The sequence below is a fragment of the Phocoena phocoena genome, chromosome X (genome assembly GCF_963924675.1).
Source record: "Phocoena phocoena chromosome X, mPhoPho1.1, whole genome shotgun sequence".
Classification (NCBI taxonomy): Eukaryota; Metazoa; Chordata; class Mammalia; order Artiodactyla; family Phocoenidae; genus Phocoena; species Phocoena phocoena.
In genome coordinates, this window is record NC_089240.1 from 30,418,334 (window position 1) to 30,444,971 (window position 26,638).

The 26,638-nt window shown below is 38.5% G+C and overlaps 1 protein-coding gene across 1 annotated transcript; it reads right to left on the reverse strand.

Moving 5' to 3' along the window:
* On the reverse strand, window positions 1–26,638 carry TMEM47 (transmembrane protein 47). The gene is made up of 3 exons (XM_065901180.1): window positions 26,142–26,638; window positions 10,426–10,566; window positions 1–197 (listed from the first exon to the last, which is right to left on the reverse strand). The coding sequence occupies exons 1-3, from the start codon at window positions 26,365–26,367 to the stop codon at window positions 19–21; spliced, it is 546 nt and encodes a 181-aa protein (XP_065757252.1). The 5' UTR covers window positions 26,368–26,638; the 3' UTR covers window positions 1–18.

The following is a 26,638-nucleotide window of genomic DNA, read 5'->3' on the forward strand; positions in this document are numbered from 1 at the left end:
AATTTTAGACTATTGGTTCTAGTAGTAGTCTTCGTAGTTCTTAGGGTTCAGGCAATAAAGGATGGCACCCCCAAACGAAAATATAGTTGCACCCCAGGCCAAGCCATAACCCCAATTGAACTCATGGTAAATTTTCAAGCTCACAGTTTCAATGAACTTGATTGGGTAAAGGACCAGGCTGCAAACCTGTAAAACAACTAAAAAAAAAGCAAATCAAAATTAGGAAAATGTTATTTACAGGAAATAAAATGATATACAAATATACATATGTATGAGAATTACACTTTAATCAAATAAACAAAAAAGCCAAAAAATTTGAAGCATTGCTTATTCTAGATGGTACACTTTAAAATATTGACAACTTTTTCTGTTTAACACTATTTCACAGTACAGTAAGAATTACTCTATTAATAATTAGCAAATCACGATAATAGTATTTGATGAAATAATTAGTGTAATATAATTTATATGAGCATACAAAATAATGGTTCTCACTTTACAAACACATATATAATTATCACTATTATGGCAAGTAGTACTAGTTTAGCTAAACTGTTTCACTATACAACACCTGTAAATAGCTTCCCAAGAATAGTGACCCCAGATAGCAGCTAAAAACCCTTGTTATTTATTTATACTCTTGAGAAATTGGGGACTTTGAATTCATCTGTACTGATGAAACTGGTGTACCTGTGATTCAAGATGTGCTTTTGTTGCTGTCACTTCTCAATATCATCTAACTCAGCCCAATATTCCAAGTCCTACCTTGATGTCCTTACTCTGATCAAAAACTATTTTTATTCTTTTCTTTTCATCCAGTCCATACCTCTCATCTTTTAAAATGGGTTCAAAAGTCATCTTTGTCAAGAAGCCACACCAACTTACACCCTTATTAGATATAACAGATATAAATATATTATATATTCATTCCTCACCTACTTTCAAAAAAGAATTAAGTCTATGAAGGCATGGGAGGTAATCGTACTAGAAAACCTAAGTTAATGATGTCTACCACAATAGGGCACAAAACTTAGCTCTTACTTCTTAGTTAAACCTTAGTTCTTAGGCAGGGCTAAAGGGGAAATGTGATGAGTTATACTTAATAAAATAAAAGAAACCAGTTAATCGGGAAGGGGGAGGTGCTTTTTAAAAAAATATCTAAAATGCAGTCGGTATTTATCCAGTGGATATTTTTATATGGGAGACACTGGATTATATATGAGGTGATGTCTTCCATTCAAAATCATAACTTTCTATTGGATCAACTATTATATAATTTCTTTTTTTTTTTTTTTGCCCACGCCACACGGTTTGTGGGATCCCCGACCAGGAATTGAACCCATGCCCCCTGCAGTGGAAGCACAGAGTCCTAACCACTGGACCACCAGGGAATTCCCTTCTATTTTATTTAAATCAATTTAATGAGAATTTATGGGATGCATCTGCCTTATTCTCTACTATATGATGGCTTCCACCCTCAAGAGACAATCTTCACCCTGAAAAATCTGAGATATAGTAATATGTGACAGGGATTGGCAAACTACCAAATCTGGCCTGCTTTTTGTTTTTGAAAAAAAGTTATACTGGAACACAGCCAGGCTCATTCATTTATGTACTGTTCACACTACCATGGCACAGTTGAGTAGCTGCAACAGAAACCATGTGGCCCACAAAGCCAGAAGTATTTACTATCTGGCCTTTTATAAAAAAAAAAGTTTACCAACCCCTGATATATAATGTAAATTTTGGGTTAAAATAATTATTATTTAACTCATCTTAAAAATACCATAAATTCCAAAAATGCAACAATGAAAATGTGAATGATTAAGGTGTAGGAGACAAGAATAAACTTTGACACAGTAAAAATGATACAGCTTATTACATTTTTTGAAAACAGCAAGAGGATGGATAGTGTGTTTAATTAAACTGGAATTTCGTGCTTTAAAATCTACTCTCATCTATTCTCAGTACCTGTAAAATATCATTAATACCAATATGACTAATGTTCCTAGAAAGTCTACATTAACAGTCATCTATCTCTGGCATAAGACTGATGAACTACAGAAAACTCATGAGGGGGCATGATTCCTAAAAATTATTACTTCCGATAACGCTCAGACTAGGCGTGAAATGACCTTTCTGGAAGCAGATATAAGAATTCCAAACATTTTTGCCATGTAGCTCAACACTGCTCTGGGCCAGCACTAGCCTACCATACTTCCACATTACTACTGACAGTGGATGGATAAGTAGGTCCATATAACAGGAGAATCTCTCAACATTCAAAACAGAAATCACACCTTGTTTATAGTTTAAAAATCTCAGAAAAAGTTTTAAGTCGTTGTTAGAACAATTAACAGCATATTATATAATCCACACTTCTATTTCCAGCCAGTAAGTGCTAAATGTGTATTAATTTAAAAACTGGCTGGCTCTGTGCCTTTGTGATGGAAAGGGTGCTTTCATGTTTTAAATGTCTTAAAACTAACAAGAAGTCAATTACTATCAACCATGAACTACAGAAAAAAAAATTCCAAAGTTACTAAGTAAATTAAAAAGAAAAGCATTTTTCTCCTTTGGTTTCTATACTCTGGTCACTAGATCCTGCCAGGATATGATTGAAATATGAATGTGAATTAGAAACAGTAAAATTCATTTACTCATTCAACAAATACTTGAATGTTTCTAAAGTGACACAGTTTAAGGCACTGGTAACACAAGTTGCTACCCTCATGGCTAGGCACACCATTATCAGTAAATAAATATAGAATACGGCAGGTATTGCTAAGAGACATGAAAATACAAGAAAACAAGACAGAGGGATGCAGGCTGCTCTTTTAGATGAGAGCTGAAGAAGGCCTCTCTGGGGAGGAGTCATTAAAGCACAGACCTGAATGAAGTGAGGGGTGCAGGTCAATGTAGTGGGAAGTGAGCAATCTTGGGTAGAGGGCACGGGCAGTGCAAAACTGATGCAGGAGCACACTGGGTACAGTGGAACATCAGTAAGGATGCTGTGGATGCAGTACAGTGGTACAGAGAGCAAGGAAGGGAACAGCATGAGATGAGATAGAAAAGACAGCCAGAGGCTCATTCAGGAATGGCCTTGTGAACCATGATCAGGGGTCTGGATTTCATTCTAAATGTGATGAGCAACTGCAAGAGGAATGTGAACAGAGAAGTAAAAACTGATCCGAATTATATTCTAAAAGGATTATACTGCTTCTTTTGTGAATCAGCCAGTTCCTGGAGTGAGGTGTTCACCTAGCCTGCTTTTAATATTCATTTCAATGTGTTCTATTTAGCAAATATTTGGTCTTCATGGTATAATATAATGATATAGTTTCCCTCTAGTGGGAAAAGTAGAAACACAACTCCATTAGGCTCCACTGGCTTCCTTCTCTCTCGAGCAGCTTTCTTAGAGATGGAACTTTATTGTGTTGTTTGCCAGATGAAAATAACCCTAAAACGCTTTATGCTTCTGAATTATTTTACTCTCTTTGGAATCACTGAGAAAAATGCATGTAATAGCAAAATTGAGAAAAAAATATAATCTTGCATTTGTAAATAATTTTCTTCATTTAATATAATATATAGATGCAGGTTAAAATGTCTCCTTGCCTTTCACAGATGCTGCAAAGGAAACTAACAAACACACCTAGAGTCCAGAACTCAAGAAAATAACACCATACTATGTTTCTACTTTATCACCAATCGATGAAACATAACAGGCATTGGCTGTGGTATTTTCTATGCTCTATCTCAGAGGCATAAGTAAAGTTGTATAGCGTTTTAGAATTTGAAGGGAATTTGAGGTTCATTTTATTCCCCCTCCCTACTTTTTGGAAAAGAGGCAACAAAACTACCAGCCATGAAATTGTGCAGACAGAAACATGACAAGAACTTAGAGGTTCTTGTGTTATTTCTAGTTTTCTTTAAGGGGATATTTTTCAATGTTTTCAATATTGAAATATTCAAATTATTCAATAGTCAAATAGTCAATATTTTCTAACATGGGGATATTTCAATATTTCAACAAACATTTATTGGATGCCCACTGCATTCTAGGTGAAAGAGGTAAGACAGATAGGACACGGCCCTTGTCCTTTGATATTTCATACTCTATCGTGGAGACAGACACACAGATACAAACAAATGTGTTCAACAGTAGTAGTAGAGGCATGTTCACTTATAATCCATTCATCATGTTTATTGAGCTCTAATGATATTCCAAGTACCACTTCTGCCTGCAGAAAGAAGGGAGGGCTTCAGAGACGAAGCACTATTTGAACTGGTTCTTGAAGGATGGACAGTACTCGGTCAGAAGAGAAACATGAAAACACCTCTAGGAAGAAGAAGCAGTTTCCATAAAGCTTAGAGATATAAGAGGCTGTGCCCATAGAAAATTCACATGGGTAGAATGAAGGGCACAGTCACATGGAGATGTTTGGTTTAGACTATAAAAGACTTATTAGCATGTCATAAAAATACAGACTGGTTTCTATAGGGAGACATTTCAGAGGTTATTTGAATTGTAGATGCTGTTGGTACCCTATCCATATACTCTCATCCTCATAATTCCAGTATATGTCAGCCTGACTTTCGATTGTCAGCACCTGCACTTCTTTGCCTGACTTTTCCTCTGGCCACAAAAGCTACTTTGCCTGACTCCGAGGCAGGTACAGTGTTCTGGGAAATTACCATTGCTGTTTCCCCATCATCACCAACAGCCCTTACCAATGACTATCAGCATTTGGTTTATAAATACTCCAATTCCCTAGTCCTTCCAGTGAGGTAACTCTGAGGGGTGTGTTCTGCACTGGTTTCCAAAATTTTTCCAGGAAGATTAAGCTCCAGATGCTTACAGTGACCACTGGTTTGATAATGTACTCTTTATTGGCTGCCTTCTCTTCCCTGTCTCACTTTCTTTCCATATCCCTTCTTTTACCTCCCAGATTAAGTACTTGCACTTGATTCCTTGCTTCAGATTCTGCCTCTGGGGAAACCAAAGGAACAAGTGACAAGACCAGATTTGTATTTCAGAACTACATCTCATGTGTTTGTATGCAAGACAGCCTAAAAGGGAGGAGACTGGAGGAGGACAGGCCCCTAGGAGGTTAGTCAGTGCATGGATACCTACCTGTGCACAGTGATGACTAAGGTAACATCAGTGGGAAAGGTCAGGGAAAGTAAAGACTATAAAAGAAAAACTGAGTAACTGGATTCCAGGAAAGGCAAAGGAAGGAGTCACATAGACAGTTTAACTCAGACATTACCACAGAAAAATAAATTAGGGGGAAGTTCAAATTTGGGAACTGAGATGTTGCACTTGAGGAAGAGTTATATCCTCAACTAACTCAGTAATGGTGGTGTATAAAAAGAAGCTACAGACTTAGAAGATAATTTAAAGACAGAATTGATAGGACTATCCAGCCAAGTCCCCTAAATATCAAATTTACATAAAGGAAACAATATTTGTAGAATAAAAATCATTTGCCCATGAAAGGTTAACATGAAGCTATCAATTTCTCTCCTTTTTAATTTAATCTATAACTACTTAAAATTAAGCAGTACATATGAAATGAATTCTTGATGGCGATACTGTAAACTGTTCTAACCAAAGGGTAGTTTGATATGGATAAAGATCTGTGAATAGAACTCCTTTTTAGTTTGAAATATAAGCTGGACACTGATTTTTCTGTCAAAATCTAGACTTGAAATACCTCCAGCCATCTCCTTGTGCCTGACAGGATGGAGAGGAGGGCTGCAATACACAAGCCTCTAATCAGAGATGGAAAGCAGGTGCAGGACCCCCTCCCAAAATATCCCCATTCTGCATAAATAATCATTTAGAGGAGGCTTTCTGCAGATATAACTGAAAGGAACATCCTCAATAATACAATTAGTGGGGATTCTGTCATTTAAAATCTGTATTATGAGAGACTCAGATTTTTCTGCAACTTGTCTTAAAGGCCATGGGGGAGAAAAAGGAAACAATCATCCTAAGTCCCAGTGGGGCACAAAAAGATCTGCAAAACCATACAATAAGAGAAAAGGACCCAGAAAAAGGCAACCCCTCTAATTTCACCAAGTCTTTAGTGAGAACTAGATGTCAGGTATCAGAATCTCCTCATGCATTATCTGTCATTGTCAGTTACACAATAAAAAACATGCTATAGTCAACTGTACTGGACATGTGCACAGTTTTCATGATGTGCTATGTTTCAGTCATGCTGTACTGATCAGTTTGTGACACCTTGAGTTGCTGCCATCCTTCAGGTGTTGCTCCCAAGAGATGGAGTAACTGGAGTTACAGGATGGACTCCAACTGCAGTACACAGTTGGCAGCTGAATTAAAAATTCAAGGCTGGGGCTTCCCTGGTGGCGCCGTGTTTGGGAGTCTGCCTGCTGCTTCAGGGGACACGGGTTTGTGCCCCGGTCCAGGAAGATCCCACATGCCGCGGAGCGGCTGAGCCCGTGAGCCATGGCCGCTGGGCCTGAGTGCTCGGAGCCTATGCTCTGCAACGGGAGAGTCCACAACAGTGAGAGGCCCGCGTACCGCAAAAAAAAAAAAAAAATTCAAGGCTGATTCGGCTTTTATTTTTCTATGTGTTATATGTACCCAAGTACAGATAACTCGTGAAACCTCACTTGGGCTCTCAAATTAGAGAGCTGCCCTGAATTGAAACCCTGGCTCTGCAACTTACTAGCTGGACAACAGCAGACAATTACTTAACCTTTCTGAGGCTGCTTCTTCACTGATAATATGAGGAAAATAAATACCTAATCTTACGACTGTTATAGCAGAGATAGCAGTGTGCTACAGGTCTAGCAGTATGACACATGGTAGGTGCTCAGTTAATTATTATTATCATCAACAGTATCATTATAGATAACATCTTATTCTGAAGTCTAAATTTGTAGGACCGAAGGTAGAAGAGTTGTGGAACATAGGACAATGTTTTAGATGGGTTGCAGCGATGGCTACCTCTTAGATCTTCTAGCAATTATTCAAGCAGGTAGCAAACCCACCCTAAATCAAGGACCTCAGAGAAAAAGAGAAGACAAGAAAACCTCTAAAATTTGTCTGGCTGTGTTTATAAGACTTAATCATCAGCTTTTAGTAAAAACCCTTTAAGAGTATATTATCTAACACCAAGATAGTGAAGTTGCATACTATAGGCACCCAACATACATTTGTTAAATAAATGAATGAAAATATGGATATATGAAAAATAATCTCTACAACTGTTACTTTTTGAGCTGTTTTGGTCTTAGATTTGTGGTCACAGGGAATTTGCTGCTTCATAAATCGCCAACAGAGAAATGGTTTAAGAAAAAACAAATTACAGTTAGCTAGCTGTTTTCATGCCTGTTTTTCCCTATCAGATTATAAGCCACATTCCTCAGTCTTCTTTCCGTCATTCACTCAGCTATTTACTGAGTGCCCCAGAGTACCAGGCACTGCATATGGTACTGAATTAATGATGTAGTTCTGCGTAGAAATGTTTCCAAGTGGTAGTGCTATGTCTGTTTTGATTTTATGTACTGCAAGTTTCAGCAGAAGCAAAAAAAACAAAAGAATATTTCTTAGTTGAGATAAGTATCATTCCCTATGTGTGTGAATACCAAGATAAAGCTTAATATTATTTGAAGAAGAAAATATTGTGAGAAAAGTGGAGAAATACAGACCATTTTCAAGCAGACCAGGATGAGTAAAAAGGGAAAATAGTCCCAAATACACATTTACAAAGAATCACTAAACTGGTGAGACAAGCCAACCACTCGAATAAGTATGTTTCCTAAGAAGCAAGCAAGATAAACAACCATGATTTTTAGCTAGCATTGTTTCAAGTAGGCAGATTTTCCAACTTTGTTAATCTTACACCCAAATCATAAATGGATTATTATGTTTAATAAATATCTTTTCCAGAAGTCAGCTACAGGCAACTCTTTAATGGCTTTTGCAGATGGGAGAGAGAAACTTTTTCATGACATGTTTCAAATAACCAGTAAGTTTTACCTTGCTTATATGCAAAGTGAATGCTAAACTAATGGTTATTTCAAGAAAAGCTTCCATAAGCAGTCTCAAAAGAGAATGAGTAAAATTAAATCTCAGCACATGTACAGTTTTAAAATGTAGCAGTATAATGCTCATTTTCGGTCTCAGCAGGTAGAATAATACTGTATGAATGTTGCTTTAGGGATTCATCTCGTTATTTTATAATTTACTAATATTTGTGGCAGCGAGAGTTAAATCAAAATCTTTTTTTGAACAAATCCATTACCTTTAACTTATACTCATTTACAATATGTTTTCTGTTACAACAAGTGCTTATTTTCACATTTTCACAAATTTTGCTATACTTGGGAAAAACTATAGAACTTTTTAAGAAAAAACTGGAACTTCCAGTTATTTCTGTAAGAATGTTTATAATAGGTGCTTTAAACAACAGATTTCTTTATAGATTCTGCATATGCCATTATAGAGTAAGTTAAAGGCTAAATGGGATAGTAACTAGGTAGCACAATAATACTGGGCATTTATAAGAGAATGTCTAGACTGTCTCTATATCTTCATAAATCAGAAATATGAGTATTCTAAAAATTATTCAAAACATAATTCCAGTTTTAAAGAACTGTATATCATTTTAGAACAATTTATCAAGAAATTCTATTATAATTGACTCTAATCACTATGTTAATAAATCCTAGCTGCAAAGATAAACATACTATAATTAAAATATCTAAGTTATTTCATTGTAAAAATAGGAAAAGAGCCGTGGCAAATCCATGAACTGAGAAATAAACTGCAGAATGATGGAATCTTTAGGAGAATCTTCATGTTATACTAAATGATTCACAATAGAGACCTTTTTTTTTTTTTTTTTTGCGGTACTTGGGCCTCTCACTGTTGTGGCCTCTCCCGTTGCAGAGCACAGGCTCCGGACGCGCAGGCTCAGCAGCCATGGCTCACGGGCCCAGCCGCTCCGCGGCATGCGGGATCCTCCCGGACCGGGGCACGAACCTGTGTCCCCTGCACCGGCAGGCGGACTCTCAACCACTGCGCCACCAGGGAATCCCTAGAGACCTTTTTTATTACACGAGATCAACAATATAATGATATTGTCGCCACCGCCTAAGACTTCAAAATATTTTTTGTAATAGTGTTTTCTACTCTATTAGAAAGTATCTGTCATGCTATTTAGCCAGTTTTATAGGTGTCTCAATATAATGTCCAGTCCATAATAGGTACCCAATAAAGAGTGAATGAATGAATGAGGGATCCAGTAGTGAATGAACCACCCGTTTAGGATTCAGTAGCCTCCTAGCCCCAGGTCCACCAGTAACTACTATGTGATCTTGAGCACATCACTTAAGAGATTTTAATTAGATCTATTTCTACATTCTTTCAGCCCTGTGGACCGTTGTTTTCATGACCCTTGCATTCTGACCAGTCTTCATGGGTATAAGAAGATGAACACAAACAGCAGGGGGCAGCAGAACACTTCTGATTGTATAATTATAGACCAAATGACCCTTCAAATCCTGAGAAATTTCATCTATCCCCATCTTTAAACAGCTTTAAAAAAATCCATCTAACAGGCTAGATGGTTCTCTCAGTGTCTTCATTGTTGACAGTCACAGGGGCTTATTTTGCAGTCTTCAAATCAGATATGACTGACAGGATAAGTTGAAGGCACCAACAAGAATATTTCAGTTTCAGTCATTTATAAGAATATTTAAGGAGATCCTTATAAATGAAACTTAAACTCATATCAAATAATATACTGGGCTTTTAGTCTTATAAGCCCCTTTTCTAAATAGCTCCCTGACTTTTAGTAAAAGTTCCATTTTACCTGGGTTGATATTTTAATCCAAGCTGTGCTTCATAGAAAGATGGGTTGCTAAATTAATGAATATGCCATTGAACTCAAACGATTGAGTTGTCTGACGGGTCATGTTAAACATTATGATTTTTCAGTATAACCATGTTTATTTCAAAACAGATTTATACCTTTAAGAGTACACATATTGGAATTTTTTTTTCAGTTTTATGTCAGAAAAAAACAATTTTGCCTTAAGATCACCAAGGGGGCAGTAAAAGGAGGAAAAAAATACTGGATGTGAAGAAAGACTGTTGGTAAACACATCTGCTGCAATTCCTAAGGCAACAGCCCTTGTCAAGAGCCATTATTTATTCGTGTTTTAGTTTGAAGTTTAGAAATTGCCACTGTGCTCTGTGAAATGCTTAACACGTTGAAAACGGATACTATGATAAACCTGTAGCCAATTTACCTTAAAATATAACAAATGCCTCTTGATCTGTAGGTAATACAGCAACCACATTACTGTTTCTGCATGAGAAGGGAGGATGGTAGAAAGGTTCATGAAACTTTAATGTTTGAAAGTAATGAATATATTTACCTGCTGCAAAAAGCATGACAGCAACAGGTCTGTAGAAGCGCCTTCGAGATCCCACGCAGATGGAAATCAAACCCACCAGGAATGCAATGAGAATGATGGCAGCACCGCCCAAGAGTAAAGCCAGAGTAGCAATCTGCCAATCTGGAAAGAAAAAAGAAAGGCATTGCTTTTTTCAAGCAGTACACTATGCTCAGCAGCAGTCACCTTGCTGCAGCTAAATAGACGTGATTTTACTGCATACCAAGCATCCTTTGGGATTTGAGATGTTTTGCAACAAAAATTACTACAAATGTCCTTATTCAGAAAAGTCTCCTACATTAAGCTAAACACAGTTGGTTTTTTTTTTAAATCTTTTTTATCCATGTACCCAAATCTCACTTATCCTTCCAGACCCACCTTGAAATCTTCGCTAAGCACAGTTTTTAGACCACAGGTTTGCCATGCTTTTCTTCCAAGGACTCTATTAAGCATTCATGCTAAATTGGTGCCCCCTTGCACAACCTATTGTCATTATTATTTAATTTTCTATTGAACTATAAAGTTCACAAATCATAAGTATAGAAAGTAGAGAACTTGATGAATTTCATGTATATTTACACACCCACGTAACCACCACCCAGATTAAGATAGAGAACATTTCTATCACCCAGAAAGTTCCCTCGTGCCCCTCCCGAGTCAATTATCACCCTCCTACCCAGGCTCCAAACCAACATTATTTACGTATTATATTTGCCTTTTCTTAAACTTTATATAAATGGTATCAATTCATTGATCTCTGGCTTTTAAGTCTGTATTTATTTTCTGGCTTTTATGTCTCTGATATTCAACCACGTTGTTGCATGTGGCTGTAGTACATACTCTGTTTTTTTTATTGCTGTGCTTTCTTAGAAAGCCTTCCTTTGCACACACACACACAAAACCCAACTTTTTAATTGCCTTTCTCTCCCTCCCCCGCCCCAACTAAAACAACTCCCCCAGCAAATTAGCATCAGGAAGATTTGTTGTTTTTTCCTCTTCTCTTTCCTTTCATTCTAATCTTACTGTTGTATTTACCACCATAGGGATGGTTTCTGAAAGTAAGTATTCCCAGGGTGCCAGAATGGACTCTAAGTGGCTCCTTGGCTCCTTTCTTCATTCACACGCGTTAACAGTAAGCATATACTGACCACTTACTATGTGTAGGCCTCTGTACAGATACTTTGAGTCTCCCATGCCCTGAATGAAACCGAAACCTCACTGAAATGTATTTGTTATTTCTTATAAAATAAAGATTTAGAAAGAGTATGACACAAAACTGGCCCATTTTCCATTTTATAAGAGTAGAATGTTCTCTAAGAAGTAAAGTGAATATATAAAAGCACTATCCAGCTTAGGAAGCATCACAGAAAATGACACTGTGGAGAACATTCTTTCATGGGTTTTGTTTCAAAGTCCCAGGCTGCCTCTTCTGGTCCTCACTTTAATGTATGTGCAAGAAATAAAAATAGACTTTAACCCATGGTTAAATTGCAATGCAGTCTATCCAAAGTGAAGAACTCATGATATTTTGATGTTGCACTCTGAAATTATCCCTCCAGACAGCTCCCAAAGTGCACTCTTTACCACTGCAGGATAAGGGACAAGTAGAGGAACCTACAATGCCCTAAGATTTTCTTCTTTTATTTACACTTGTATAACCCTGCCTCAAGCATCCTCTTCCACATCCTCTCCTCCTAATAAATTCTGGAAATACAGCTGGCACTGAACTAGAACTCGCACAGCATTCAATAAACAAACAAACAAGGGAGAAAACAGAACAAGTCCATACTCCTTAAAATATAAAGATGAATCACAAGAAAGTGGAGAGCATTTTTTTTATGCCATCTATTTGTAACAAAGCAATATAACTTCAAACAAAAGTATAACTGGCTTTCAACTAGAGTTTAAAAGGATAGCCATACTATGGGTTTTTTGTTGTTGTTGTTCCATAAAAGCATGTAGCTTTGAATTAAAAAAACAAAAGAACAATCCTTACATTTGGAAGTCTCTAAATTTTTTTGAAAAAGTTTATGCATAGCACAATTTTATTGCACTTTAACATAATAAAAATCCTTCTGAAAAGTTGTAAGTTGAAATTTCTGAATAATAAATCAAATTTTCATTATATCTAAATATTTGAGGTACAAAAAAAAATAATAAAATCAATCCATCCAGACATCAATCAAATTCCTGGAGGCTTTAAGAGCCAATGCCGAACATTTTCTTGTTGGAGTATTACTTTCATAAAATGAGTATTGCTTTTAGCAACTTACTCCAATTTATTTTAAATAAATAAGAATTTTGAAAGTATCAATTTTGTTTAAATCAAGATACAACTTATTCACTCACTTTAAAAATATCTTAAAAATAAAAGCACAAGATTGCTTTTTTCCAATAAGCTCTTTCACATAGCCCAAAAGGCATAAAATGCCATACATTTGACTATTTCTACTTTTCAATCCAAAATAAAACAGGAATTTTGATCAATTTTCTCTACTTTAAATATCCTCAAAGAATAGCTAAAATATATGTATTTATTTGCATTTTGTAAAGAACAAGACTAAGGGGCTTCCCTGGTGGCGCAGTGGTTGAGAGTCCGCCTGCCGATGCAGGGGACGCGGGTTCGTGCCCCGGTCCGGGAAGATCCCACATGCCGCGGAGCGGCTGGGCCCGTGAGCCATGGCCGCTGGGCCTGCGCGTCCGGAGCCTGTGCTCCGCGGCGGGAGAGGCCACAGCATTGAGAGGCCCGCGTAACGCAAAAAAAAAAAAAAAAAAAAAAAAAAAAGAACAAGACTAAGAAAGAAATTGGCAAACTTTCCCTCTAAAGGGCCAGATACTAAATATTTTCGGCTTTGTGAGTCATGGTCTCTGTTGCAACTAACTACTCAAGTCAGCCGTGTTGTGTGAAAACAGCCCTAGGCAGTATGTAAATAAAAGGAGCATGGTTGTGTCCCAATAAAACTTTATCTACAAAAACAAGTGGTGGTCTGTCAGGCAATAGTTTGCTGACCCCTGGTCTATACCTCATGTACTATCTATCTATCTATCATCTATCTATTGATTGATTGATAGAATGTGGTTTTTTTTAATTTATTTATTTATTTTTGGCTGCATTGGGTCTTCGTTGCTGTGAGCGGGGGCTACTCTTCATTGCAGTGCGCAGGCTTCTCATTGCAGTGGCTTCTCTTGTTGCAGAGCATGGGCTCTAGGCACATGGGCTTCAGTAGTTGTGGCACATGGGCTCAGTAGTTGTGGCTTGCGGGCTCTAGAGCACAGGCTCAGTAGTTGTGGCACACAGGCTTAGTTGCTCCGCGGCATGTGGGATCTTCCCAAACCAGGGATCAAACCTGTGTCCCCTGCACTGGCAGGGGGATTCTTAACTACTGCGCCCCGCAAGGAAGTCCTTATGTACCATTTTAAAATGTTGAATTTTCTTTTAGGTAAAGGCCTCTCAGACAATAATAATTTCATAATGAAGTCAATTAGATTAATGAGTAATACAGGAGTGGAAAGTGATGCATAACAATAGAAAACTGCAAAAAAAATCCTAATTTCACATGTTGAATTTCCTTAAAATAGTAATACGTTATTTCATACCGAAAGCCAATAAAATGCAATAGAAGCTACAGGAGAATAACAAGTATTAAAAGGGACTAGAACCTAATTAGGAGGGGAACCTCTTGTAGCAAAGGAAATAGTTCTAAAAAGTAGATGAATACAACCAGTTCTGATTTTCTTCTATATGTCCTGTATTTAATTTTAAGTATTGAGGCTGTGGCTAATGAGAAAGTCACTTTAGACATAAAGTCAAAAAGGAGCACCAGTCACCAGCATCTCCACAGTTATGATATTGCTACCCTTCCCTTTGGTCCACAACCATAGCTATGCCTGCTCAAACAGAAAAGCCATTTTATTTTCCAAGAGACTAGAATTGGGCCACATATGTCTGCCGCTGTCCTGGCCAGAAGCTGGGGCTTAGACTGAAGTATTGAGGCTATATCTCTGGTGGACGGTGCCAAGTTTCGGGATCGCTGTCATTATACCCATTTGGAATGATTCACTTGGGCAGGTTGCCCAGGACCAAAGCTTTAACTTGCTGACCAGTTGAACATCAATCAGTAAGCTGAAAAAGCAGTTTGAAATGGCTACCATAGTCAAGGAGGATCAGGGTAGTTTTCAAGGTTCAGCACTAGGCATATTGGAGCTGAGAACAGTGCACGTGGCACTGTGTCTCTTTCAGTAAACAGCAACAGAATCCACTGTCCAAATATTAGGACCTGCCTCACAGATGAGTTAAAGCCAGGGACTATGCAGATCGGTCTGATACCATTTTCCTCTTTCTTACTGAACAAGACTAGGAGATGGGGAATAAAACAAGTCAAAAATACTTTTATAGATACCTACTAATGGCCATTAAAATAATAGGCTGGGATTCATGTTTACAAAGACATGTATTTACTTATCTACCAAATGTAGATTTAACAAGAATATATACATATAAAATATTTTGCTATATACTACAGGACTCGGGCAATTTTACATTAATACTATAATAAATGACTGGAAAACTATACATGAATCATTTTTTCCATTAGAAGGTTTGCATGCCACAAATACTTGCTATCCCATATTCAGTGTTTGCAAAACAAAATGTCATAAAATTCTCAATTTTCAGCTCCATTTCTTCAAAAAAAATCATCTAAGTTCTCATAATTGGTTAATTTCTATATCAATCTTAGTCCCCCAATTTTATAGCCCTCACAGTATTTAATCAGATGAAGTGTTAAGAGTCCTTAGAGATTTATTACTCGGCATTAGTTTTATACATTTCTATAAATGATATACTGATACTGTAGTGGAGCAGTGAACGTAAACCAGCTCTGCAGAACATCAGTGGCCATGGTTCTGTTTTACACATTGCAGTGCTCTGCACAAGTAAAATTGCTCATTATTCAATGTTGGGCCACCTGATTTGAAATCTGAGTTTGGTTTCTAAGACCTGAGAGAACAAGTGATAGTAGGTTTGGAGGAAATAATGTACAACCTTGGTCCATAAACTGGTTAGGTCTCAAGTGGGCTGGGAGGGATGTTTTGGATCCGGAAATGAAACTTGAAATGAGGCTGGCATAGTATATGTCAGGTTCCACTTAAGAGTATTTTGGCAAAACTGACACAGTGACACGCCGGATGCGTTGGAACTGTACCTACAAAAGCCAAGGCTAAAGATAAGTATGTGCTTCCCTATGACAGCTTTCTCTAACAGAAAAAAGATAAAAGAAAAAAGGAAAAAAATAATTAAAATAAATAAATATATATAGATAAAAGACAAACACACAATGTTATACTTTCCCCCGCAGCTACAGAACAAAAATTGGGCAGTCCATACATCAAAACATCAAGTCCAACATTAATGTGCAACTCAGGAACTAAATTCAAATCCTCTTTCTAAGTATTTTTATTAGCGGGTGCCAGAGTTTCCAATGTCTATAAATGCTTTAGTATTCTGCAGAATTGTGCTGACTTACTTTACAATCTAATACATGAGACTGGCCTGAAATTGCTACTGCACTATGAAAATTCTATGGGCCACATTATAACTGCCAAATTGGAGAATTCACATTCCCTTGGGGAATTCACGGTCAAAATTTACTTCCGATTTTCAGGAAAAGCAAAATCTAAATGATGATACATTTTCCACACTTTTGAGCCAAGGTCAGTGTACCACACCAGTGCCTAAAGCTTTCCTCCACCTGTCTCATTTCAAAACCTTTAACTCATCAGACACTGGCTAATTTATTTACCTCTGCAGGTATTGTTTATACGCTGAGATTAGTTCTACTGTATGTAAATCCTTGAGCACACAATTGTCACTTCTTCTAGGAAATTAGATATAATTAAAAAGCAATGAAGAAACACATTTTTAACCTTATAAATTCAAGTCCCACAGCAGGAGTGGGTGGTACTTCCCCAAGTGTATTCTAATATTTTAATGCACGATTCTCACTATTCCTAAAATTCTCATCAGAAAGTAAAATATTGATTTTAATAACTTTTATAATCACACTGAAATGTGCCAGAAAGGCACTTATATTTTTACCTTTGGATTCTCCAAAAGAATATTCACCAAAATGATATCCATAACTGCAATCAAAATCATTCACTACTCAACCTAGAAGAGTAATCTTTTCTGTCATCTTGACACTATCTCACAAGCCATCCACAAGTTCTCCTTAAAGTTACTCTGCATGTGGCAGATGAAGTGGAAAATCGGAACCATTTGTGAGTGAGTTTAAACTTAGTTTTCTTGGCTAAGTTGCATCCTGACCTAAATCCGTCAGCATTGCATTAATTTTCCACTGTTCCATGGGATACAGACACAAGCAAAGGCAGCCAAAAGAAGAATCCGGATTCTAATTTCAATAATTAAAATGACCATCTCCTTTTTCAAACAACTAATATCAAAACTAACATTCACATGCAAACAAATATTTATGGCAAACAACTACGTCTTTCATAAAATGACAAACAGTATAGACACTGTGTGCACCGAGCTGCACACAGTCAAGTGGAATGTCAGAGAAGCACCTACTTTAAAACCCATGTTAAGTTGGCAACAATATGATTTAAGTCTCACTCTTTAGGCCCATTTATGGATAAAAAAAATGTGTCAGAAATACAGCGCCAACCTGATTTTAAGCACATAAATTACCCCAGGTAACCATCCAAATACATAATGCAACAATTTTAATGACCAAAGTGCAGGTCAATTTTACCAAAATTTTGGAAAATTCTGGGGGTCCAAGAGTGCCAAACAGGTTATTAATTTTCAATCCATGACAATTTCATTCAAGACTTCTGAGTTGTTTTGTGTTGATGTTTGAAGAACACACATACTTTTTTCTTTACAAATAAAGGGGCACTTTAGCTGCTTCACAGAATTCTATCACAGAAAATTTGGGGAAATGTAATTTATCATCTAAACACCATAACATAGTGTTTTTTTTTTCCCAAAAAAAACCATTGTATACACTGCTTAGCCAAAGCCCTGCTATTAAAGTATGTTTCAGTATTTAGACAAAAAAGAAAGACACCATCACTGCTAATGGCTGCTGTTTCTTACCAAGTATTATATTAAAGATTTCGTTAGCATTTGATGGTAACTAGTATTATCTAATGGGTACTGGTATTTCTCAATAGTAATTCCTAATCATAGTACATATATAAACTTGTGATGTGTTTGTTACATCAAACATTGTTCTTCTCTACTCTTTGGAAAAAACCTAAGAAGGTTACAATTTGGAAAACTTGGTTATTTGGAAAAACGAGAAGAAAACCCATGCCAAGACTAGGAGTGGGTGACCTGCCTCTAAGCAACTAAAAAGCTTTTGTGATGGGTTTAGCGTAGCTAATAATAAAGAGCAGATGGAAGGCAGCCAGCCAGTCACCCACAATCAGTATTAAAACACCCCCCAGTAAATATGGAGGGATAAATTTGGCAAGCTAGTGCCCCCACCAGTTCCCTGTTAGCAAGCTTCTTTAGATGAGAGCCCTTCTTCTACCCCCCTGCAGAAGGTGAATTTATATTTATTTCCTCCTTTATAGTACTTCGTACATTTGTATTATTTCATTAATTTGTTTAAAAGAAACTTTCATTCATCACCTTGCTCTCACCACCAGAACGACTAGCTGATTTTGTACCAGGACAATGCTTACTCCCTGCTAGGAAATCAATGAATATGTTTCAATGAAGTTAACTACTTGGATACATACGAGAAGATAGAAAAGGGCCTCCTGGGACATTTCTTAGAAAAGGGCCTCCTGGGACATTTCTATCTCTCTTTAAGTCACCTACTAGTGCTAGGAAAAGACTCCAGGTTGCCTTCACAAAGCACTATGCATTATGATGAACATTTGGTTTCAGGACCATAAAACATGACAGAAATAAAACTCCTTCTGATGGAAATTTGAGTCCTTTTGTGGATGTGCCTTTTCATGCATAGAGAATATGTGACTCGGAGTCCCAACTTCTATTTTTTTAACATCTTTTTGCCTAATACGCATATATTTTGAAAAGACAATCAATATTTGTGACCTTATCTTGAAACATGGCTCATTAAAACTATCATTTTAAATCTCACAACAGTTAATAAGCTGGTAGAGATAAAAATGATCTAGATATTTTTTTCCTGGTTTTCTGGAAACCATGGATGCTTCATTTTTGTAGGGGTTACTGTTTGTTTAGTTTAGTTTTGTTTTATTAATGGGAGTCTTTGGTGCCAAAGGCAAGACTACAATAGAACAGAAAATTGATGGTCTACTTATGTCTCAAAATCCCAAACAAATATAGGAGCAAAAAAGGGTAAGGAAGGTGTCCTTGTCTAATTTTCAAGGGAGATGATTCAATACTTTAAAAAGGCTGGTAAGATTTAACTGTCCATGCCTTTGACACGTGAGGATGAAATTCTGCTTAAGGAAAAATCTGTCTCATAAATAAGTGTATCTTTAAAAAAAAAAAAAAAGCCAGAACGTAATAATAAGTGTTTCTTGTTTTTGTTTTAATCTTTATTTATTTTTTGGCTGTGTTGGGAATCCACTGCTGCGTGTGGGCTTTCTCTAGTTGCGGCGAGCGGGGGCTACTCTTCATTGCAGTGCGCGGGCTTCTCATTGTGGTGGCTTCTCTTGTTGTGAAGCATGGGCTCTAGGCGCGCAGGCTTCAGTAGTTGCAGCACACGGGCTCAGTAGTTGTGGCATGTGGGCTCTAGGGCGCATGGGCTTCAGTAGTTTTGGTGCGCAGGCTCAGTAATTGTGGCGCATGGGCTTAGTTGCTCCGCAGCATGTGGGATCTTCCCGGACCAGGAAGCGAACCTGTGTCCCCTGCATAGGCAGGCGGATTCTTAACCACTGTGTCACCAGGGACGTCCCCCAGAATGCAGTAATAAGTTGATAGGAAAAATCAGTCTCTTGATAAATAAATGTATCTTTAAAAAAATAAATAAAGTCAGAATGCAGTAATAAGTTGATCCAGTGAAATTTATATGCATATAATCAAGTTAAGAAACTTACATGGCTGGCTTCCACAGACTTTTGGAAGTGTTTTTCAACTTAAAGTCAAGCAGTTGTTTTAAAGAACCCTATCATAGAGAAACTTAAAGAAAAAGAAGTTTTCATTGATTTTTAAGGACTAGCCACGGTAACAATGTAAAATTTGATGATAAAAAACATCTAAAACTTAATGGACTTGTCAACATAAATGAGTCTATTTGAAGACTCTTTAAATTCTATGGGAAATCAAATCTTGGATGATAAATAATCTTCTAAAAAGTAGACAGCTGTTTCACATGCAGTCCTTAACTTCTTCATCGAAAATTCCATACATGATAGTATTCAACAATCCTTCAAATACCAAGAGATAGTTATCTGCAATATTACTGGAAATTCTGAAAACCCACCCTGCAAAAATACTATGGCTAAGTACAATCTCTCTATTGAGTCTTTAATATTCTGTCTTGCCTTATTTTTCTTGTCCATGCAATCAATTTAATCGGGCAGGATTATTTTTTAAAATCTTTTCTACTCCATATGTGCTGTGATTCTGTGACTCAACATATGGGCAATTATCAAGAGAAGAATCATGTTATTAAAATAATGAAAAAACAAGCAAACAAAAAACATCCCTGCAATTCTCATACCTTTCTAGCACTACAAAACTTGGCTCCTGTATGGAATTGTTACATTTTAGTGTTCATGTACAAACCATCTTGTCAGACTCATACAAAACCTTCTAAGAAAGGCTAAAATTTTATCATGAAGCATGAAGTAGCAAATTAAGAGTTCAGATTCTTAATCAGTTTGATCCTTGATCATTTGAGACTATAATCCAAAAATGACCTAAGGTTGAATATATAGAGAGAAAAACGTTCTCTATTTGTAGACAGGTTAAGTTTTTGAGGTCATTTGATTCCAAATCTAGAGTAATCCCATACAAGTGACTAATCATTAAAGCCATGTGTTGGTTGAGGGCAGTTTTTGCCCCAGCCAAATGTTATTTATACAATTGATTCAAAGTTCTTAAAGAAAGAAGCTATGTAGTTGTCTTGGTTCTTCAGAGGCAATAAAGAAAGAATGCAGATTTCCGGCTAGACTCCAGTGTCAGACTATATACTTGCACATGTGGCCCAAGAGCATTTCCTATCCTACATGCTCTTCTACAATGTGACCTTGCCACTGCTCCATCAAGAAGTAGAGCCCAATTCTCCTCCCCTGGAATCTGGACTATACATATGGCTCCTCTGTGATTTCCCAGGCTGGTTCAGACAGAGACTGGTTCTCTTTGAACCCTTGCTCTCAGCAAAACTACTCATCCTGTAAGAAAAGAAGTCCAACTATGCTGAGACCACCATGCTAGAAAGGCCAGTCCCAGCTGAGTCCAGCCTCCCAGCCATTCCCAACAATAAGTCAAACCCTGTGAAACCATTTGGAAGAAGATCCTGCAGTTCCAGATGTTCTAGTTTCCAGCCATTCAACTCACCCTCAGCTCCAGCTCCAGACATCCTGGAGCAGAGACAAGCCATCCTCATTATGCCCTATCTGAATTCCTGACCCACAAAAGTCATGAGCATAAAAAAATAACTGTCATTTGACACCACTAACTTTGGGGTTGGTTTGTTTTCCAGCATTAATAACTGGAACACTCTTGGAGAAAACCTGTCCCTACCACTGATTGAGAACTTGGTAAACTTACAAAAATACCTGGTCTCCTCAATAATATATGGAGATAACGTTAGCTAAACTGCAAGTTTATTCAACACTGGGAATAATAGAGATGTCTGGCCTGGAGTAGTACTGAATAAAAGGTAGCTATTAGACAATAAATTTGTGATCATGATTTACCAAGAGCACTGTTAAATGCTGGGAAGTACATATCAAAATTTAAATTTGAGACTAACAACACACTTCATCACTCAATGCAAAAAAAGTTTACCACTTAAGGAGGAAAAAGTCCTCAATTATTGAAAAAAATTATCACTTTGGGTTTGCTTCTCTGAATATATAAGGAAGAAATGCAACCCTAATGAGCAGGTATGTTTGCATATTTAATCTTCATGACAAATCATCTGATGACAGTAAGCTGTATGAGGTCATATGATTGGTAAGTGGTCAAGTTCAGGGCAGTTTGAATCCAAAGCCTCATATATTCTTCACAACACTACTCTGCCCTCCTAGAGGATTATGTTATAATTTATCAGCGTTCATAAAGAAGTTTACTGTGATATTTAGGTAATATAATCCAGGGACTTACTTTGGAGCACCTAAAATCCTTTTCACTAATATATCCAGCAGTACTTTGCGGTCTCACTAAGTGGGCTTAGTATTAAACAGAAACCTGAAAGTGATTCTTCAAATTTATTCCTGACAGCGGGCAAAATCTATTGCTTGAGATATGCTTTTGTTTGTTTTGGTTTTGTTTTGAAAGGTTTTATGAAAGGCCAGGCTTCTCACATATTCATCAAATCCCTTAGCTGACAAAGATTGATCTAAATGGCTCCCTGGAGATTACAATCATTCTACAAATGTGAACAAAAGAGGAATTATATCTGCCCACAGATTAAAATGTCCTTTGTAAAAATCAATCTGGGGAACTTCAGAGGCTTAGGAGACCTTAAAAGGAAATCATCATCAAGATCTTGAAATGTTATACTGGGTTTTCTCTGGATTATTAATCAAGAAAGTTTTGGTGCTAAGTGCTGCTCTTTGAATAATTTTCCACCAGTCTACGCTGTATAGGTTAAAAAAAATTCCATTTGTTCTACTTCTGTTCTTTCTTAGGAAGCCAGAATAGAGTATAACTGTTGTGACCTCCAGGCTTGCTGAGCTATTTGTAAACATGCATCAATATCAACTCATTTCAAGCAACAAGCTGAACTTTCCCTGGAGTAAATCACATTGCAAAGTTTTCCAATGAAATTACGTTTCCCAATTAAGATATGGATTCAAAATATGCACAGATGATACACATCTGAACTCAGAATCACTGTATCTCAGATTTTCTAAGATTTGCAGGTGTTTAGGCAGTTCCGTTTATCTTAAACTACCACCTAAGACAGGTTTTCTTATAATGCCTTTTAAAGTGGATTTTTATATCACAGTTTTTAAAAAATGAGCTACATACAAAGCACTCTTAAAAGAACCCCTTGTCAACTGAAAATAATAATATTCACCTGTTATTAGCCTACAGCGCACTGCCATTTCAAAACTGCCAGTGACTCGTTACAAATGCAGCTATTTTTAGGACAGTGCGCTAATGTTAATATTCCTTGAAAAAGGAACCAACTATTTAATCAAGTATTTTGTGGATGGAAAGCTGGATAAATGCCACTTGTTATATCCCAAAATTGCTCTCAGTAAATTGTGTTCATTTGGCCATCTGCACACCCTTACATTTTGCTTAGTCAGTAAATAACACAGACGTCAAAAAAGCAATCTGATTTATATGAAATAGCTACGTATTTATAAATTTTAAAGAAGTATAAAATTACCCTAGAGGTTATACAGTACGTTTGAAGTCAAGTTTAAGGTGTCAGCTTTCTGTATACACTTGAGTAATCCTATTTGTACTAAGGATTCTCTTATAATTGCTATGGCTGTGAAACCCTATAATTATATTCTAGGAAAAAAGTTATCAAAACTAAATGCGACTAAGCAAAAGTCTAAAACATTACTATCATTTAAAAATAATATTTAAGATGTATTAAAAGGCTGCCAAAATCATCCTTAGAAATTCTGTGGCCAGCAGCCATGTGAGTACCACCTATTCTAAACTTCCTAACAAGCATACTTAATTAATTTATTTTTTTCCTGTTTCCACCGCGAATGACAGTCTATTAGCCATTTTCTCATTTGTCTTTTTGGGAAATTTACAGCTTAAGGATGAATGCCTGGATAGTCCCCCATACACTGAATTGGGACACCGGAGAAAAGCATTACAGTTGACTGACACCCGGATTACTGGTTCGTACTAGAAGTGCTGACGCAACCTACAATACACCAGGACACAAAAGGAATGGTTCTGCTGCTTTTGCTTAAAACCATAAAACAGGTTATAAGCGGCAAACGATGCACATTTGGTACCAAAATTAAAATGCGGCTTTAAAAATAATGGCTGAGGGGAAAGTTTCCCTAGGAACTGGGCCTAAGTAGGACATATTGTCATCGGTAGAAACATTCCTGAAATTTCCCTTCTGTATTTACAAGCTTGCCTCTTCACAGCAGTTTCAATTCTAATTAAGACAAAGGTTTTTAATTAAGCCCTGAAGATGCTGGTAAAGGGCCTTCAGTAAAACTGTCCTTGGTGGTTCCTCCTGAGGTAATTCATTTCGAGACAAAGAAGTGGATCTCTTAAAATCTTCAGAGAAGACATTTCCCTCCCTGCTTTCTGCTATTCAACACAGCAAACAGACTGAGAAAAGCTGCCTGCCCTTTGGAACGGGCAAGGAAAACATTGCTCGTTTCACTTCAAGCTTCCCCCTTGTTTCAGAATACTGGTGCACAGAAGCTTCAAGTGCACCGAACACTGTAAGAAAATAGACTTTGTAAAGTGGGGAGATGAGCGATTTTCCAGATTTTGTTTCCTTTCCTCCTGCATCCTCCCCGTCCACCACCACCTTGGGGAGGAAAAATGAACTGCTACTACATAAAGAAAGTCAATAACTTGTTCCAGATAGCCTCCAACAAAACCATTTCCACCAGCCCAATTTGCTTCTGAAGTATACTTTTTCTAGGATGAAAGCTATTTTATTTTCAGGAACGCAACAAGAAATAAATGCTGCAGTATGAGTTTCAGCAAGAGGGTAGAATAACGGGTTTAGAAGAAAAAATCAGAAGCTGTACCAGCCTCCGATTTTCACCTTGCAGAGTCCTATTACAACTATATTTGCATTAAGCTTGTGTCTCCCTATTTCCTTGCTTAGAGAGGAAAAAAGCAAAGATAAATGGGTATGGAGGCAATGAAGCAAAGATTAGCAAACACTGCAGACGCGCCACAAACTCGAGCTGGCTTCTCCCCATTCCCCACATTCCTGGCCGAGAGAAAAGGATACGGGCCTGAAAAGAAAATGGGAGTTGAAGCTTGTTTCTCCTACCTATCTGAAAAGTCTTTATGCAATCAGGGGGCTATTATTTCAGGAGACAGAGAGAAAGGGGCAAAAGATTCACGTTGCTAAGGAGACGTGCTGGAGCTGGCATTCCTACATAAATTTCCATTTCTATTGGAGAGGGGAAAGAAAGCATATTTTCTCCAAAGTTTATTTGGATCCCCTGGTTACTGAAGAAAGGCATTTTACCAATTTATTTTATCTTTAGTTGTAAACAACCAACCCTGAAAGAATTAAAAGACCTAAATGTTGACCTCCCGCTGCCAACCAGTCCCCTCCACAGTAAATTAAGCAACAAAGACGAAATCCTTCAATGGAAATTTTGAGGTAATATCAAAGAAAAAGCCTTTTGTAAACAGACAAATTTATGGAAGAAACTAAACCAAGTGCATTAATTTCTTTTATAACAAGAAACCAAAGACAAAAGCAAATCTGATTTTTGTGGCTCTTTGTCCTATTTCAACTTGCCTGGAACTTGACACGTTTCCAGTAAGGCTTTATAAATAGTCCCAGAGAAGACAGGGAACTGTCACGAAGGAATTTAATGAGTTTCTCAGGGGTGCGCGTTTAAGTGTATAAAATCACAGCCTGGTCTTCTGCCTTTTATTCCCCTTTCTCTGCACTGACACCAGCAGCTGAAGAATCAAGATTAGCGAGGAATAGGGGTTTGCAGCAAGAAATCGGAAGTTGTCAGATTTCTGCTAAGGGCGTACACATTGGGAGGGCAGGGGAAGGCAACCGGGGCTCAAGGAGAGAGTAAAGCGGTAAAGGCCCTCCGTGACTACCTAATTCTCCGTCGTCCACCCCATCCCTTTGCTGTTTCCAGGGCTGGCTGAATAAGCCACAACTTTCCAGGCATCTGTGAGTACCTCATGCAGAAGAGCAAAAAAGATCTGGAGGACTGAAGAGGCATCTGGAGTGGGAAAGAAAGAAGAGCAACTCTCAACCAAGGACGGTGTCACCAAAAAAGGCAAGGAAATTAAAGCCTGTCCCTCTCCCAACTCTTCACATCGCTCAAAAATTTAAGGAACTAAAATCCAAACCGAAACTCACGGGAAAACCCAGGTAAAGTGGAGTAGAACAGGCAGAAACGGGGGCACTCAGAGGTAAACTCAGGCACATTCCTCCTTGAGAGAGAAGTGGGGAAGGCAGACAGAACCCACAGCATCCTGGTGGGAGTTGGGGCGCTTTTGCTTGTGTCTTTTTTAACGCGGGTGTGGAAGGCGTTGCATTTTCAACACAGCCACATGGTTCTCGCCTTAAATGATAACAATTACCCAAAATAGCATACGTGTTACTCCAGAGCCCGAGGAATGGCCACGGTTGGAGAGGGCGTGGGACATTGTACTGGGTTTGGCGACCAGGATTGGGGAGAGGTGAGGGGTGGAGATCAGGGAGTTGGCTGGAGCCCGAGGATCCGCGAAGGGCCAGGATGGAGGGGGCGGACTAGGGTGGGGGACACAGAAGGAGAGGCGGTAGCTGTCCAGGCAGCGGGGCGCGGGGAGGTCCGGGGCGGGAGGCAGGGGTCGCGGCGCGCCGGGCCCTCACCGCTGCTGAGTGTGGACTCGCAGTGCCAGATGTCCAAGCTGGCGGGTTTCCGGCAGGACTCCCACAGGGACAGGTAGTACTGGTGGTCGGCCGTGACCCAGGCCGGGCTCAGCACGGCCCCCAGGTCCAGACACAGTGCCAGGAAGATGCACACCAGCCCGACCAGCTTCAGCGGGGTCAGCACCGACACGCGCACCTCCTCCATGCCGCTGCCCGCCGAAGCCATGTCCCGGGCGCCGCAGCCGGCCCGCCCCGCCGGAGACTAGGATGCCAGGCGGGTCCGGAGAGCCGGGAGCCCGACCTCCCACGGAGGGAAGCAGCCGAGCCGCCGCGCGCGTGGACTCGCTCCCTCGGGGATCCGCGCGCTTTCCGCCGCGCCACGAAGGTGGATCTGAAGGGCGGCCGGCCGGGGACCGGGTCGTAGGTAGCCGCAGCGACGCCGTTCCCGCCGTGGACCTTCGCCGCCGGCCCAGCGCAGCGCTCTGCCCGCGCCCGCT

Bases quoted from the DNA above. Each gene is read 5' to 3' on its own strand.
- TMEM47 (XM_065901180.1), bottom strand. From the start codon at position 26,367: ATGGCTTCGGCGGGCAGCGGCATGGAGGAGGTGCGCGTGTCGGTGCTG. The intron at 10,567-26,141 runs GTGAGGGCCCGG...TTTTCTTTCCAG, and splicing joins CGAGTCCACACTCAGCAGCG to ATTGGCAGATTGCTACTCTG. The intron at 198-10,425 runs GTAAATATATTC...CTTTTTTTTTAG, and splicing joins TGTCATGCTTTTTGCAGCAG to TTGTTTTACAGGTTTGCAGC.